Raw genomic sequence first — 16,585 nt, forward strand, 5'->3', positions numbered from 1 at the left:
CTACATAAATGATTTTCTTCTAATTTGCTAGTCATTGCCAATGCTCTCTTCAAATACCTTAGAAAATCTATAGTACTAGTTAACAAGTACTTATGTTAGCTAGTATATAAACCCTGCCCTTCCAATTTTAAGGAGGAAATACAGAATGTTTCCCTTAATGAGTTGCTTCCGTTGTTAATGAAAACCAAAGTTACTTAGAAGAACTGGTAGAAGCAGTAAAAGCTGCAAAATTACTATCTGCTTAAAATAAAGCAGCGTAAAAGGGGTGCTGACAGCTAAGGATCTGCCCCGCCCACTGAGGAAGCAGTGTTTTAAATTAACACTAATTATTTTCCCATATTACTTAGCAAAATATATCCCCCACTGTGCCCCCAAATAATTCATGAATTAAAACCATTCATCTTTCAGTTTACTATGTTGTACTTTAATTAGATCTAAGAGAATCAACCCACAATCAAAAACTTAAAAAAATGGATCCATACACCTAATACAAAATAATACTGAATGTAAACTGTAATTGGAAAAAAATTAAAGAAAAATAAATAAAATTAAAAATGGGTCAAAAATGCCAAACAATACTGTTTTCAGTATGCATAAAATAGAGCTTGTGGCCCTGGCTGGTGTGGCTCAGTAGATTGAGCGCTGGCCCACGAACCAAAGCATCACTGGTTCAGTTACCAGCCAAGGCACGTGCCTGGGTTGAGGGCCAGGTCCCCAGTGGGGGATGTGCAGGAGGCAACCACACATTGATGTTTCTCTCCCTCTCTGCCACCCTTCCCCTCTGTCTAAAAATATAATAAATAAAAGCTTTAAAAAAAATAGAGCTTGTGAATATTCTGCAGTACTTAAAAATAATACTGTAGAGAAACATTTAATTACGAAGAATATTCACAATACAAGGTGGTAAACACTTTACAAAATAACATAAGCCAATTTATTAACAAAGAAAATGCATTACTACAAATCCATTGCAATGAAGCTGCCTAGCTCCCCATGCATCCTGGTTATCCCAAAGCCTTCATTTCCTCTACCTGCTGCCACTGCCTGAGAGTTGAAGACCTTCCGCAGTTCTCAACTGGATCACTGCAGGTGCCTAACTGGTCTTCCTGCTTGGAGTCTCACCCTTTGGCCTCCAAACCAAAACCACATGAGGCCACCACAGAGCTTTCTCTAAAATGTGAATCGGATTATTTTGGTCCCTAGGAACAGCCTTTCAAGGCGCGCAGGACCTCTCAGGAAAAAAGGCTCAAGCAGAGCATGCAAAAGCCTTAAGGACTTGGCTCCTTCCTTCTACCCTTACAGACTCATCTGCCACATCCCCCCATACAGCCCTGTGCTGCAGCTGTCTCCATGCACTTCCACGCCACTGTGTACATGGGATCTCTTGTACTGAGTGCCTTCTCTCTGGCCCCTGCTGGCTGAGTGCTCCTCCCATGAGTCCCATCTTTGCAAACTATTTTCCTAAAAAAGCTACTGAGTTACTTGCTCTGGATTTTAACAGATTAGCCTCTTCCACATTCAACTGTGGACTTCATGAATAGATGAACTGTGTTATACCTTTCATTAATTTAGTCATCAATAAATATTTACTGAACACTTACGTTCTAGGCCTTGGGAATGTATCAGCAAAAAAAAAAAAAAAAACCATACAAATCTTTGCCCTAACTAAACTTACATTCTGGTAAGGGAAACAGAAAATAGGTAAAATAACTATGTGAGAATAGTAGACACACAGGGTATCAGAAGGTGTAAGTGCTTTGGAGACAAAGCACGGCAAGAAGATGGCAAGAGGGAAGCAGGTTGTAACTTTAGAAAGTGGGCAGTAAAGCAGCCATCCCTGAGAAAATGTCATCGACGGAGTGATCAAAAAGCCAGGATGCAAGCTGCTCGTGGATAGAGGAAAGCAGCATGTCGAGAGCAGAGGGTCTCAGGCAGACATGACTTGTTCCTACTCATTTTGTATGCAGAGTGTATGGCACATTGCTCAGTCCCCCCAAAAAACTAGCGGAATAAATGATGACAGTGGCTGTGATATCTAAGGTGATAAAGGTAGCAAATATCAAAAATAATGGAGGCAAGCCAACTGTCAAGTTCTCTTTCCAAGTTCATCACTGACACACAGTTAGGCCCTACTTGAAGGCTGACGTCTCTGTGGCTCTCAAATTTGGGGGATACGGGCATATGCTCTGGCCGGATCAACAAAAGATCACTGCTGTGGCCCACCAACTGGGCATGAGAAAGCTATGGTGAAAGCATTTTATTTGTACCAGTAATATCCTCTGGTCTCAGGACTATTATTTCTTAAACAATGGCCCAAAGAATGAAACCAAACAAATCATCTGATATACAAGTCAGTCACCTGAATTTAAGAAACTACGTAACAGGGATAAAGAGAGCTATGAAAAACCTTACAGGAAGCTTAGAGATCACCCATGCTTTCTTAATGCAAAACCAATAATCAATCTGAATACTTCATGAGCAGCAGCCTAGCTCTTCTACGGAGAGCAAATCTAGCCATTACGGTTCCGTATGCTGTGGTCCTGTTCTTCACTGCCAGAACCAGAAACACTAAAACAAACCCACACACAGTCCTGAACCCACTGACAACCAGCTGTTCTCTTTATTTCCTTCAACTGGTCCCTCCTTCAATTAACTTATCCATTCAACACACAATTAAGGCAAGGTGCTGTGCTGAGAGGTGGGGGCAATGGAGAACCACACCACATGATACTAAGAAAAACCTTCCTGAGCCAATCAGATCACTCCCAGGCCCCTGAACTGCTACTTGAGAGCACCTGCCAGAGCTCTAGTTAGGCACCCATCTGCGTGGTGCTCCCCTTTGCCAAGCAGAGCCATGTCTTCCTTCCACCACTCTGGGCACAGGGCCCACACAGGCCCGGCAGGATGGAGGCCTCCTCCACCCGCTGACTGACCGTAGGAGAAAAGACGGAGTACCGACAACACGAAGTCCACAGGGCCCTCAAAGCTCACCATGCACACCACACACACGGGATTCCTTTCCTTTTTCATAGAGAAGTGATGAACTAATTAACAGAGCTGACTCAAATCTATCATCCAAGAAGAAATCAACGGCAAAGAAACAAAATGGCAATGTACTTTACTTTCTGTCCACCTTAAAAAGAAAAAAACTCATTTGTTTAACAACTGTGTCCAGTCTAGTCAATACTAGAATACTGCTACAGTATCATTGTATGTCAAGTTCAAGTTCAAGGTAAGCTTCCAGCCAAAACTGAACAGCATGCTTTTTAAAGATTTTTTTAATGCTATTTCATCTCTTTCTCACTAAACAGAACTCTAGTCACATATGAAAAAGAAAGTTTAAGCTCCTGGCACTTAACTCACACTGTGTAGCTGTGGCATGGAAAAGCCACAAGTTCAGTAAGAACCAAGATGGAAACAAGAGTAATTATTTTAGCATCAGTTTATGAAAAATCGGAGGCAAGAATTTCTTAAGCTGATAAATTCACAACCAGCAACCAAAAAAAGGAGCAAGAACTTCTGATGTCAAATTGGCTGGCTGCATGCATACATCCCTGAAGAGATTTTGACCACAACCAGGCTTCAAAAAGAATCAGAAAGTCAGTTCCAAGTCTCTGGGACACCAGACAGTCCCGGTGAAAATGGGCTGTGGTGAATTTGTGCTGCTCCCATACTGTCCATTAAGGTCCTGCTTCATGACATGGAGCACAGCAGTCATCAGCAGAGCATCTCGTGGCTTTGGGAAACATTTTGTAGTTTCCTGTAATTGTGCTTTACAAGTCCAACACAGGCCCCAGCATACAGCAAGAGGTGAATTAATGTTTGATGAAAGGGAACTGATCATTTAATCAATGAACTTCAACAAATGGAAATCTCACTGTAAAGACCCAATATGGTGGATCTTCAAAACTTACAGGTTTTTCAGCTGCTTCTGTTTCTACAGTTCATGCCACTCAATGCCAAAATTTGATAACGTCACCTCTCAGAGTGACCGGTGTGGCTCAGTTGGTTGGAGCATCATCCCGTAACCGAAGGGTCTCGGGTTCAATTCCCGGTCAGGGCACATACCTGGGTTTCGGGTTTGGTCCCCGGGTGAAGGCACGTATGGGAAGCAACCCATCGATGTTTCTCTCTCAGATCGATGTTTCTCTTGCTCCCTTTCTCTTTCCCTTCCTCCCTCTCTAAAAGCAGTAAAAAAAAGTCCTCAGTTGAGGATAAAATTTTTTTTAATTTTGTCCAAAATATGATCTCATTAATCCCATTCATGGGAAAATGATCAACACATTATGTGAAAAAGGCTGTAAACAAAACCACATGGAGTCTCTGAAACTTGAGTATGGCTAAGATAACCCATGGAAGTCATCAAACACACAGACCTGGGACCTGGTCACAAGAATCCCTACTCAGAACATGTGGAGAAGGCCATGACCAAGGATCATAACTTAAATACTATTATATAAAATGATCCCAAATGTCTAAAATTTACTACAAAAGACACTGAAGGGAAGCATTTCAAAATACAAGGGTGAGCAAGTTACAGTTATGAGTACACGGAACAGCTTATTCTTGTATTATTATTTATTTACATTATTTGTCTTATTATTATTGTGCCATTGTGCCATTCCTTTGAGTTAATAAAGCTACTGTAATAAGGATAACCTGCACATCTTTCTCCATACTAACTATAAACCTACTTTTGCCCACACTTGTACTAACAGTCATCTCAGAATCATGGGATATAATAGGTTATACATTTTTCCTATTTTCTTATTTTCTAGGCACATAATCAAGAAACAAATACTTGTTTTTAAAGGTGCCTCCTCTAAAAAAATAAAGGAAATAATGTCCTCAAATGATCTTCCCTAAAGACTCTATCCAATTATCACTGATGACATTCAAGGGCTATATGTCTTGCATTAATCTGCCTCAGAGGTCCCCAAAAGAATGCCCTACCCTTCCCCCTCAAAGTTTTGGGGTTTAAGGTGCTTGAGGTGCTGAGATGAGCAAAGAATACACTCCCAGATCTGGAAGAGAGCCCAAAGAGTGATAACTCTGACAAGCCACAACTGCCCTGTACAATCATCTCATTCAACAATGTTAATACAGCATGGTACTACCCACTTACTAAACCCTGTGGTTTCCCAGACACCCACCTCTTTACAAGATCAAACAGTCTTTGGCTTAGACTATCAAGGTCCTTCACCTCTCCTCCAATTCCTGCCCATCACTTCACTCTGTACATCCATCAGCCACAATTCTATTCCAGTTCCCAAACATGCTGCAGGTTTTTAGACTGTTCCTTTCCATGTTCTATCCAACATTCCCTTGTCCTCACGCCTCCCTCTAAATGTCACCTTTCTAGAAAACACATGTTCCCAGCTTCTCCTGACACTCAGTCATACTCTTCCTTCTCAACCCATCTTACATCTAAATATCTCTTGGACTGTGCCATATCTACCTACTACACACTCCCTAGTCAAAAGTTCAAGAACCCTCCTACTGATCTTATTGCCACTGTGACCCTGCCAGAGTCTATTCTACATAGGTCCATCAGAGAGTGAACCCAAAATACAATCTGATTATGAGGTTCTGTGGTCAAATGCTGTACATGCCCTCCTCCACATTTTCCTCAGAATACAGGCAATAACTTGTAAGAAAGGCTGCAAGGTTAGATGGATCCTGTCTACCTCCCATCTCCAGGGCTGAGCTCAAGGCACGTGGGCTTTCTCTGAGTTCCATAAATGCACCAAACTCCCTCCAGTCACAGGGCCACTGCCCATGCTGTCCCCACTGTTTCATGCTCTCAGCTACGGCACCAATTCTGGGGGAACCTTTCTTTGACTTCCCTAGGCCATGCCCACAGACTGTTCCCTTCCTCCCAGACACATTTCTCAGTTTGGAGTAACAGATGCATTACTGTGACTGTCTGATTAGCAACAGTCTCCTCACTAGACAGCAAGCTCGCTGGTGAGTGCTTTTGCTCCTGACTCCAATCCTCAGTGCCTGGTACACAGGAGCCACAAAATAACTATTTGCTGAATGAATGAATGAATGAATGTTTTTCATTACATTGTTCACATCTCTGTTGCAGGAATTACCACCCTAAAACAGGACTCACCTGTTTCTCTCCCCACTACTCTGAACTTCTAAAGCACAGGAATTCTCTTTTCAGCTCCACATTGCTAATGTCCAGCCACCAAATATCTTTGAACAATCATGAAAGATACAAAGGCTTTTATATGTACTTTTCAGTAAGTGTCTGATGTCCTACAAATTCATTCCAAATGAAAAAGAAAGCTACCCTTAGAAGACCTAATTTTGCATTTTATTAGAAGTGGATGGTTGAATGTGGTTGTCTCTGGGGAGGTGGACCTGAAGTGGAGTGTGGGGTGAGAGTGCTTTCTTTTTACCCATTGCAGTATTTTGGTAAAAACAAAGAGGGGGGGGGGAGGATATACCACCAGATTTTGGAGAAGATACGGGATCAAACAGCCATGTTAATTGCCCAATTCCCCAATATTCACTCAGGCTGGTGACCTACCAATCTCTCCAACCAACAAAAGGTTTCTCCTCTCAGTAATCTTCTTTAGTGCAGAAGTGACTGATAGACAGTAATTTGAATTTGAATCAGACCACTTTTACAATAGAAAAACGGGAAAGCATGACTGCTATACAATTAAGGAGCTGAATGTCTTCAAAATTTCATTTCTTTTAAAGAAAAAAAATCATTTGGACATTTTCTTTGGAGAAATTTCTTACTCAGAAATTTCTACAGCACTTCCACAGTCCTCGGTATACTGGGTCCCAATGAACCACTTTAACCTCCAGTATATTTGCTCCATTCCCATGCAAAATTGGGTAAAAATAAGAAAACTTCCTGTATTTGCATAGATGCCTTCAGTATTTTTTAAAACAAGACTTGCTCCAAAAAGTTCAGCTCAGTTAGAATAGACTGTATTACAATACAATAAAACAGCAACCCCAAAAATGCCCAAGAGAAAAAAGCACAGAAATATATATCAAACTGAAGATTAAGGATCTGAAAGGAAGAGAATGACGTATACTTTTTGACTACTTCTGTATTGTTTTCATGTCTTAGAAATGGCATGTCTTTATTTCATATTTAGACACAAGAACTTATATCAAAATGTACTCCACACAATATTTAGTAATTAATTAGTACCACATTAGTAACACTTGGAAATAGTAACGTATTACTTCTTTAAACATTTTAATCTTTTAAAAAAAGATTTTATTTATTTAATTTCAGAGAGAAGGGAAGGGAAGGAGAGAGGGAGGGAAACATCAGTTGCCACTGGCATGCCCCTACTGAGGACCTGGCCTGCAACCCAGGCATGTGCCCTGACTGGGAATCAACCTGGTGACCCTTTGGTTCACAGGTCTGCCCTCAATCCACTGAACTATACCAGCCAGGGCTAAACATTTAAATCTTTCTTTCTTTCATTTGTTCGCCAGAAACTTTCACTGAGGGCTTACTATGGGAAGTCACAAGACGAAACGTTATCCTTTTAACAATCAATTCTAGAAAAGCAGTTTGGCAAAGTAAAAAAGGCAAAGAATTTGGAAGTCCAAAGGCCTTCCAAATTACTCACTGAAAAGCCATGTGACAAAGTGACAACCTTTCTGAGTCTTACTTTACTTGTATGAAATGGTAATAACAATGTTACAGAGTTGCTGGAAGGATCAAACCAGCCATGGCACTTTTATAACCATACAGTTTTTACATTGCACAACATTCTCCACGTGTCAACTAGTGTAATGCTTAATGTCTTATAATAAAAATGTTCTTCCTTGTCCAATTATCAGATCTACCCAGAAGGTCTACTCCAGGTCTCAAATAAACATACACATCTTGGTAGCCATTGAATGGGAATTTCTACTTAAAATATCAACAGAAGTCTTTTGTTTGTTTTACCACACTGGGCAAGAATCTCCCAAAATTCTAGAATTAAACTTCATTTTCAAATTCTCTTCTATTTCTCCAAAGCCTGCACATGTCCTATCAAAAGGAAAAAGATTGGTATTTTCAGAAATAGGGAGAGTATACATTTTAATGAGGTAAGATGAAAGTCTCTCAAGAGAGGCATCGCTTCCCTCATCTAGAATTATAAACTGTCTAAACAGGAGAAATGCAAAAGAAAAAGAACACTGGAAATCCTCTTGACAGTTATCAGAACACCAAATAAATTCACAAGTTAATTGGTCATGACTAAATTTACACGAATGTAACAAAAATTTAAATGCACTGCTTACATCCAGGGCAAAGGACACTATGCGTATGCGAAAACAATCATTACAGACAGTAACACCTCCTTAGACCAAAGACACATCAAAACTTCTCTCGTGCAGAGCCATATATCCAGTGCTCCTGGGCAGCTCCAGTTCACAAGGCCTATGGCTTGCAAAATGTAATCAACCTTGTATACTGACACCCGGCTTTATTCAACACATTAAAACATAAAAATAGGTATTTCTGACACGTATTTGCAATAATGGTAAACTTCCATTTTTGTCAACAGTGAGGAGAGTAAGTTGAGAAAATAGTCCGAAAAGCCCCCCCGCCCCCTACTTCCAGCGTAACCAGTGGATCTCAGCTGAGGACTACAGTTGAGGTGGGGGGCGGGGGCTACACTGTGCATGGCACTCCCTGCCCCAGCCAGCCGTCCACAGTGACAGGGGCAGTCTCAATTTGTGTTTTTTCCTACATTCAGTCTCTTTACAGCCAGGCATACACGATATGTCTAACATTATTTGATTAATATTTAAACGTATTTTTTTCACAGTAGCTCCACTGAGAATATAAGTTTGGAGCTATTATGTTGAATTTTTCGATACTTTTAAGACTGCTCTGCCAGGAGAGAGGAAGGGCACAACCTTTATGCATCCAGTAAACACAGATGAAAGGAGCAGAATAACAGGGCCTCCAGTCCGTCTATTAGGATGCACTTTCATTTCTAGTGCACTGGTTGTGAGATACTTGAATATGAGAGTGCAGGCTTAGGAGATGGCCCTCGAGCTGATACCAAAAAAATAAATTGAGAAGTGATCTGAAGAACAATAACCAATAAAGCTGCAGACAAACACCACAAGAGCAGTCATTCCAAGTACGTGGACACCTGGTGGCGGGCACTGACCCAACACTATGTGTGTATACTGTCACCTAACAATTCCCAAGTGAGCCAGAAAGAAAAAACCTAGGAATACACACTTTAATTCTCTGCATTTCCTTTCTCTCACAGCCCCAAACCACGCTTCACTTACCTCCTATTCACAGGAGGGGGCAACCACAGTATAGCACGTTTTAAGACAGGGAGCAGAATGGAGTTAACTGGCTGACAGCTTCTGGTTTCTCAGGTCCTTTGCCAAAAATTGGGTCGTGGCTGAGGAGCTTTCAAGTAGAAAGTAGCCAGCTTTGGAAAAGTCTGTATTTTGAAGATTCCAAATCTAGGTTTATGATAGATTCTACAATTTCTGATTCTTAAAACAAATACTATGAACATGTCCCATGAGCTACCTTTATTATGCCTACACAAATTTTTAATCTAGCCCGTATGGACAGAAATGGTAACAGAAAGACTTTTTGGGAAATCACTTCAACAAACAGGAAAACTGCAGTCCAAGCACATGTAAGTCTTCGGAAATGAACATTTACACTGCTGAAGTAGCACTAAAGTTACAAACGACAGTAATCCAATGGCCGAAGGCCAGTAAATTCCATTGCAAACACATTTTGTTTTGTGCCAAAGTGATTCTTGCATGTGTGGCAGTAAATAGAAATGCAACAGTCTAATTACAAGCTCAAAAGCAAAATTGTTCCTGTTTTTCATACTTAATATATTTTCGGTAAGAAGTGTCCTCAGCAGCCACCTTTAATGTGCCACTTGAAAAACCAGATCCATTATTAGCAAGTACTTACATGTCTGAAATCCGTAAAAACAAAAAATAATCCTGATGTAACTAATTCGAATAGAGATGATACAACATTTTTCCAATTACCTGAATACTATATTCTGAGCAATGCACAAAGTAAATGTGCCACTAGGCTTGGCATCAGATAATCATTAAAATTTGTGCCCTGGCCAGTGTGGCTCAGTTAGATGGAGTGTCATCCTATCCCAGGTCAGGGCGCATATGGGAGGAAACCAATCAATGCTTCTCTCCCTCTCCCTCCCTCCCTTTCCCTCCCTCTAAGATCAATGAGCATGTCCTTGGGTGAGGATTTAAAAAAAAAAAACATCATTAGGCTTTGTAATCCTTTCCTCCTCTAACTTTTCCTACAGAACACTAGTAAATCATGTCAGCTCCACATTAAAAAAAAAAAAAAAGCAAGCCCTGGAACATATATTCTAACTTCTGCTCTAGAAAGGAATTTAGACCAAGGCAGGTCCACTTATTATTCACTGTACTCAGTACCCTCTGGTCCCAATGAGATGGGCTCCAGAGCATGAGGGTGAGGCCCTGGATTCAGCTCATCTGCACTGCTGGTCTGCAGAAACCACTGAGGCAATAACCATTCACTCATAAACTTTAAAGAGCATAATTAGTCTTAGGACATGTTTCAATAATTTGCTGTCACTATGCAAAGGAAACAAAGTATCTCCAACCATCCTATATTCAAATAATTTTATTTACTTCAGTTACTCACTATGTGAGACTCCAATAAAAATGTGTCTTTTGAGCCCTGGCTGGTGTGGCTCAGTGGATTGAGGGGTGGCCTGTGAGCCAACAGGTCACTGGTTCAATTCCCAGTCTAGGGCACATGCCTGGGTTGCAGGTCACGTCCCCAGTAGGTGGTGTGCCAGTGGCAACCACACACTGATGTTTCTCTCCCTCCCCTCCCCTCTGTCTAAAAATAGATAATTTTTTTTTAAATGTCTCTTTTGAGACATTTTTGAGAATTACTAACACAACTGCCATATATATAAAGATATTCAACAACAATGCAGTGACACTCCACCATATGCTGAAAACTGGATCCAAGAAGTTCTGTAGTTCAAAATGTGCAGGCCCTACTATTTCAAGGTAATGAAAAGACTGGGGTGAGGCTGCTGCAGAGGAGCAAGACAATAGCAGCCATATGACATCGAATCAGGGTACAGGGAGCATTATTGTGGGGATTTCACTATAAATGACTGCAATGATCACAAAAATGTCTTCTGGTTTAAGGCAGAGCTGGTCTGTTCAAATAAATTGCCCCAAATAATTTAATCAGAACCCTTGTAACAACAAATACTCATAAATTAAAGATGTACTTACATTTTGACTGTCAAAGCACATTAAAATATTGAAAGCTATTGGCATTAGAAATGTTCCTGAGTTTTGTATGTTTCACTGTTTCCTGTCAATCCAGGAAACAGGATTCAATCAACAGTAGGGAAATAAGATATAACCTACACAGAGTCTTAAAACTGTAACCTTAATTGGTTGTCATTCCCAATTGTAAACAAGCAATATGCATATTATGGCACTTGGCACAGGGTAAGTGTTCAATCAATATTTGTTGAATTAATGAATGAATGGCTCTTGAGGCTGAAAGAGCCTTAGGACAGCAGATAACTGAATAAAACAAACTTATTAAATTGCTCAACCTGACTCAAGCAGAACCCAAGCATTAAACCCTATTACATCTAACTTCATTACTATATTTTTTAAAAAATTGAGAAACCATACTATTCCTTTGCCAACCTCTCCATGCAACAACTTAGTATCCTTTAAACCATACTTTAAAAAAGTAACCCCAAAGTGCTGCTAACTTTTATATTCAGCTAACTTTTTTTTATCACTTCAACTTTATAAAGATGAGTATAGGCCATAGTGTTGTATAAAACATGAATACAGTAGGAGGACACCGAATGAAAATAAAATTACAATTAAATTTACATATTATCATTGCTAATTAATATTCCAGTCAATTTTGCATTGATTGGTGCTTCTAATAATGAAAGTGAATTGAGCCTAAACATACTTTTTCATTTCAAAATCACTATGAATATTCTATTCCACAATGACCCAGTACTGGTTCATACTTATTTTTTAAAGCTATTTACATGAATATTTTAAGTTGAGGAAAAGAGAAATACCAAATCTCTTAAAATATTTTAATTACACATTTCTAAAACTTATTCAAATACGAAGCCCCTTTTCTGTGCAAAGGACTACACTAAATACTTAAAAGCAGACAACACATGAACAAAAGTTAAAGTGGCAAACTTCTAGTGCAAACTCAAGTACCAAAAGTTTAATGAAACTGAAATTCCCTGTAAAGATCTAATTTTTAAAAAATTAGGTTTCGCATTTTAAATTCCACAATACGCAATAATTAAAAGTTATTAAAATTGACTTCATTTCCAAAAGGGCAACAGAAACCAACAGAATTAGGATTTACTGGCCACCGGTTTACCAAATAGCTACTTTGTTTCATTTCCCCGTATTTAATACAAAAACACACTGAGATGGTGTAAAAATGCAATAATTTCTAGGGATTAGATGTCAACAAATCAGCGGTCTACAACAAGTTTGACAAATAATATCGCATACCGATTTTTACCCAGAGTATCTGTAATGGGGGTGGAGGAATAATACGACCTAAACTCCACATATACATCTCTCTAAAATCGAAAGGTGCATTTTATTTTCTTCCACTAGGGAATTATTATAAACGTCCCCTAAACTTTAGATACTGTTGTAACAGTGTCTGTTAGTGTCAGCCAGGCTGAGATGGATTCGTGCAAAGATGTCACATGCAAGTAAAAGTACGGTCCTGGCCGCTTGCTTCGAGTTCTCTTTGCAACAGTAACCTAAGGCTGCTCCTTAATGACTTGAATCTAAAAACCAGAAAACCAGCAAGCCCGCAGTGGTCAATCAGGCTGAGACAGCACCCTTTGCGGGCACGGGGAAAACAGGGCAACCCCAAATCTTGGTGGCTTGCTCCGGGCAGAGACCATGGGAGTGCTTGGATGGATGTGCTGCCCCGGGGACCTCCCGAAACCCCGGGCTGAATCTACGGACCGCACGGGCCCGATTTCCACAGTCGGCACGGTCCAGCCCGGAGATTAACCCCTTCACTCCCCCCACGCCCTCTCCGAGCTGCCCCGGCAGCCCTCTCTCCGCTGCTCCGTCGAGGCGAAGGAGCGGCGAGCTCTAGCGCGGGGCGGACCGCGGCTCGGGCAGGCGACGCGCGGAGACGGCGGCAGGCTCGGGGCCTAGTCCCGGGCAGCGTGTCCCGGCGCCCTCCCCCACTCCCACACGCTCTCAGGGCCGGGGTGCGGGAGCTCGCCCGCCTCCCGCCCTGGTGCCCACCTGCCCGTGGCTTGGGGCCCCTTCCCGCCAAGGGCACGGGCCGGAAGCTACCTGTGGGCCGCGGAGGGCCATGGCGGCCCGTTTCAATGAACCTCGTCGCTCGCCCGACTCCTCACGCTGCTTCCCCCGCTGCCGCCATCTTCTCGCCCGCACATACACACTCGCATCGGCCGCCGCGCCTGCGCACTGGTCGCACACCGCGGGGCGCGGGTAGGCCGGGCGCGCCGAGCGCGCGCTGCGCACGCGCGGCCGACAGGTGGGCGTGAGCGGCGGGAGCTGGCCCCGGGTGGACTCTGAGCCCGCGGTGCTTGGTCGGCTGTGTGTCTGCGGGGAGTGGACCAAGAGCCGCCCGAGCGCTGCTGCAGTGCCAGAAAGGGAAAGGACGGGAGACAGAGATAAAAACGTCAAAGCGCCTTGTGGCCCGGGCTTCTCACCTAGCCGGAGGCCACCTAGGTGATGGGCGGGACTCGGGACGTCTGGTGCTAGGGAGCCGTAGCTTGAGGTCTGCCCCGGTCTCCCGAACCCCAGGCTCTCCCTAAGCCAGGGTCTCGGAAGTTAGCGGGGAAGATCGGGTGGAGTCCCCTGCTTTATGGAGATCACATTTCCATCCATTGGTTCACTTATTCACTTTTCATTCATTCCACAGACATTGACAGCCTACTCTGTGCCATGCCCTTTACACGGCAATCGGAGGGTTTTAAAAAACAAACTTACGCACTTGGGGCCTGGCGAAGAGAAGCACACCCAGTGTTAACCTATTACACGCATACTGCGTATATCCAGACAGACCAGCTTTGGGATCAGTGGTTCAAGAAAGTGAGCCCCCTTTCTGACTATGCAGTTTACCATCTGGTTTGGCCCCTCTTCTAGCCAAGTGATTTCAAGCAAGCTACTTCTCTTTCCTAAGCCATTGGTTTCCTCACCTATGAATGAAACTAATAAATGTCTTATATCTGTGAGGATCGAATTAGGATGAGTGTGAGTAGACTGGCTAAGAGAGCCAGCCCTCAATGAAAATTAACTACTGTGATTATTAATAACCATTATGAACGAACATGTACAGAGAGCCTACTATTGCCAGGCCCTGTGCAAAGCCTCAGAAAGATCTATTCCTACATTGGTAAGACATGTAGCCTGGTCTTTTTAAAAAATGGGTTGCTGTGCTCGCTTCAGCAGCATGTATACTGAAAAATGGGTTGCCATGAAAAATGTAAGTTGGGGGAGAGATTGTTCTAAAATAAAACAGCTAAAAAGACATATTCAAATACAGTGTGTGGCCCTCAAATGGATCCCGGTGTGTGTGTGTGTGTGTGTGTGTGTGTGTGTGTGTTTTAGCCAGTAAATATTTTTCGACAACTGCAGAAATTTGAGCTAGTGTGGATATAATTGATTTTAGTGAATTATTGGTAATTTTCATAGTGTAATAATAGTATGTGCTCATGTGAGAGAATGTTCTTGTTGCTATGCTATGCATCTGAAGAACTTAGGGCAAGTGTCACAGCATCTATGAGTTACTGTTTTTAATGGTTCAACAAAAAACCACATAAACACAAATGTACATGAACAGAAAGCAAATAATGCAAAATTTTAACAACTGTTGGATCTAAGCGATACTATCAACTTTGCTGTGTGTTTGAAATTTTTATAACAGAAAGCTGGGGAAACTGAATATAATATTGTATCCATGTCATGGTTACAACCACAGAAACATTACGTCTGTACATGGATAAGCGCTGGGAGGGATCTGAAAGCCCACCGGTGACTTATGATGGCTGGTACCTGATTTTTAGTATAATGGTGCTTCAATCAAAAATAAACATTGTGATAAATAAGACCGAGTTCTAACTTTTAAATTACTAACAGATATTAACACATGGTTTCAATACAAGGAGATAAATGCATTTAAAAGGAAAATATGAACAAGGCTGTGGGCTCTGCAGTGCTGAGCAGGCCCTGGTGCTTCCAATGGGTCTAGGAACAGTAGAGAAATCCAGAGTCAAAAGAGATGTAAATTAAAATCCTGACTCCCCCACTCACGGACTGAGTGAACTTCATCAGGTTACTTGACCTTTCTGTGACTATATTGTAGAAGGAGATATGGTAGGCAAAATAATGGCACTATACCCCCCACACCCCCAAAATATCCACATCCAAATCCCAGGAATTTGTGAATATGTTAAAGGACATGGCAAAAGGGTCTTTGCAAGTATAATTAAATTAAAGATGTGGGGTTGGGGAAATTATCTTTGGATTATCTCTTGGGCCCCATGTATACACAAAGTCCTTATAAGAGGGAGACAGGAGAGTCAGACAATGAGACAAAAAGATGACAGCAGAAGCAGATGGGAGAGAGAGTAAGAGAGAGAAAGGGAGAAGGAGGAGAGAGGGAGGGGGAGGAGAAAGAACGAAATGAAAATGCTTTGCTGCTGGCTTTGTAGATGGAGGTAGGGTCTGTGAGCCAAGGAGTGCAAGCAGTCTCCAGAAGCTAGAAAAGGCAATGAAACAGATTTTCTCCTAGAGTTTACAAAAAGAACGTAGTGAATCTTAGGGCCTAAAGATCTGTAAAATAAATAATTTGGGCTGGTTTAAGCTGGGAAGTTTGTGATTGTTACAGTAGATGTAGGAAGTTAATACAGGGGTTAATATCGCCTACTCTGCAAGCATGTTGCCAGGAGGCTAGAGCACATGGAATATTGTGCCTGACACTTTTAACCACCATTTAACAAATGCTGAGAGATTTTTTATTATAGCCCAGGGAAGGTGTAAGATTTCCCCAAAAAGGTAACATTTGAGCTAAGTCCTGATGAGTTTGTCTTTGTCAGGAGGGATTCATCTAAATCTAGGGGTACATGATCTGACAAGCAGGAATTCATTCCCAGCGCCAAACAGGCAGAACATTTCAATTAGGCCTGTCTTACATGGACAATTCTTCTCTGGAACTCTGATAGTACAGCGGAATACCACTCACTGTGTAACCTTGGGCCCCTACCTAATCTCTTTGGACCTCTTTTTCCTCATCTGTAAATTAATACCTGGCAGAGATAGAGTGAAAACAAATATATGTAATAACAAGATAACATTATGTAAATCACTTAGCAAGCTGTTGAGCATACAGCAAGAGCTCACTAAATGGTAGAAATGATCATTATTATTCCCAGACTCCTTGGGAAGGAAGGTGATATTTGCACAGGAAGGGCTCAGAGCATTTGACAAAAGTTATTGTCCATGATAACATTCAAACTTTCAAACAAAAATTAGAATTCTG

At 41.8% G+C, this 16,585-nt stretch overlaps 1 protein-coding gene across 3 annotated transcripts in view; it reads right to left on the minus strand.

The window, feature by feature from the left end:
- USP10 (ubiquitin specific peptidase 10) overlaps window positions 1-13,494 on the minus strand; it is a 60,069-nt gene extending 46,575 nt beyond the window's left edge. The window contains exon 1 of one of the 3 annotated variants that reach the window (XM_045818606.1): window positions 13,372-13,494. In XM_045818606.1, the coding sequence (XP_045674562.1) occupies window positions 13,372-13,392 (21 nt within the window). In that variant the 5' untranslated portion in view covers window positions 13,393-13,494. The remainder of the gene's footprint in view (window positions 1-13,371) is intronic. The other 2 variants (XM_045818608.1, XM_045818607.1) reach the window with 2 other exon arrangements.
- Window positions 13,495-16,585: the final 3,091 nt, after the last annotated feature.

Source organism: Phyllostomus hastatus, unplaced genomic scaffold (genome assembly GCF_019186645.2).
Source record: "Phyllostomus hastatus isolate PE091 unplaced genomic scaffold, TTU_PhHast_1.1 phas_scaffold_345, whole genome shotgun sequence".
Classification (NCBI taxonomy): Eukaryota; Metazoa; Chordata; class Mammalia; order Chiroptera; family Phyllostomidae; genus Phyllostomus; species Phyllostomus hastatus.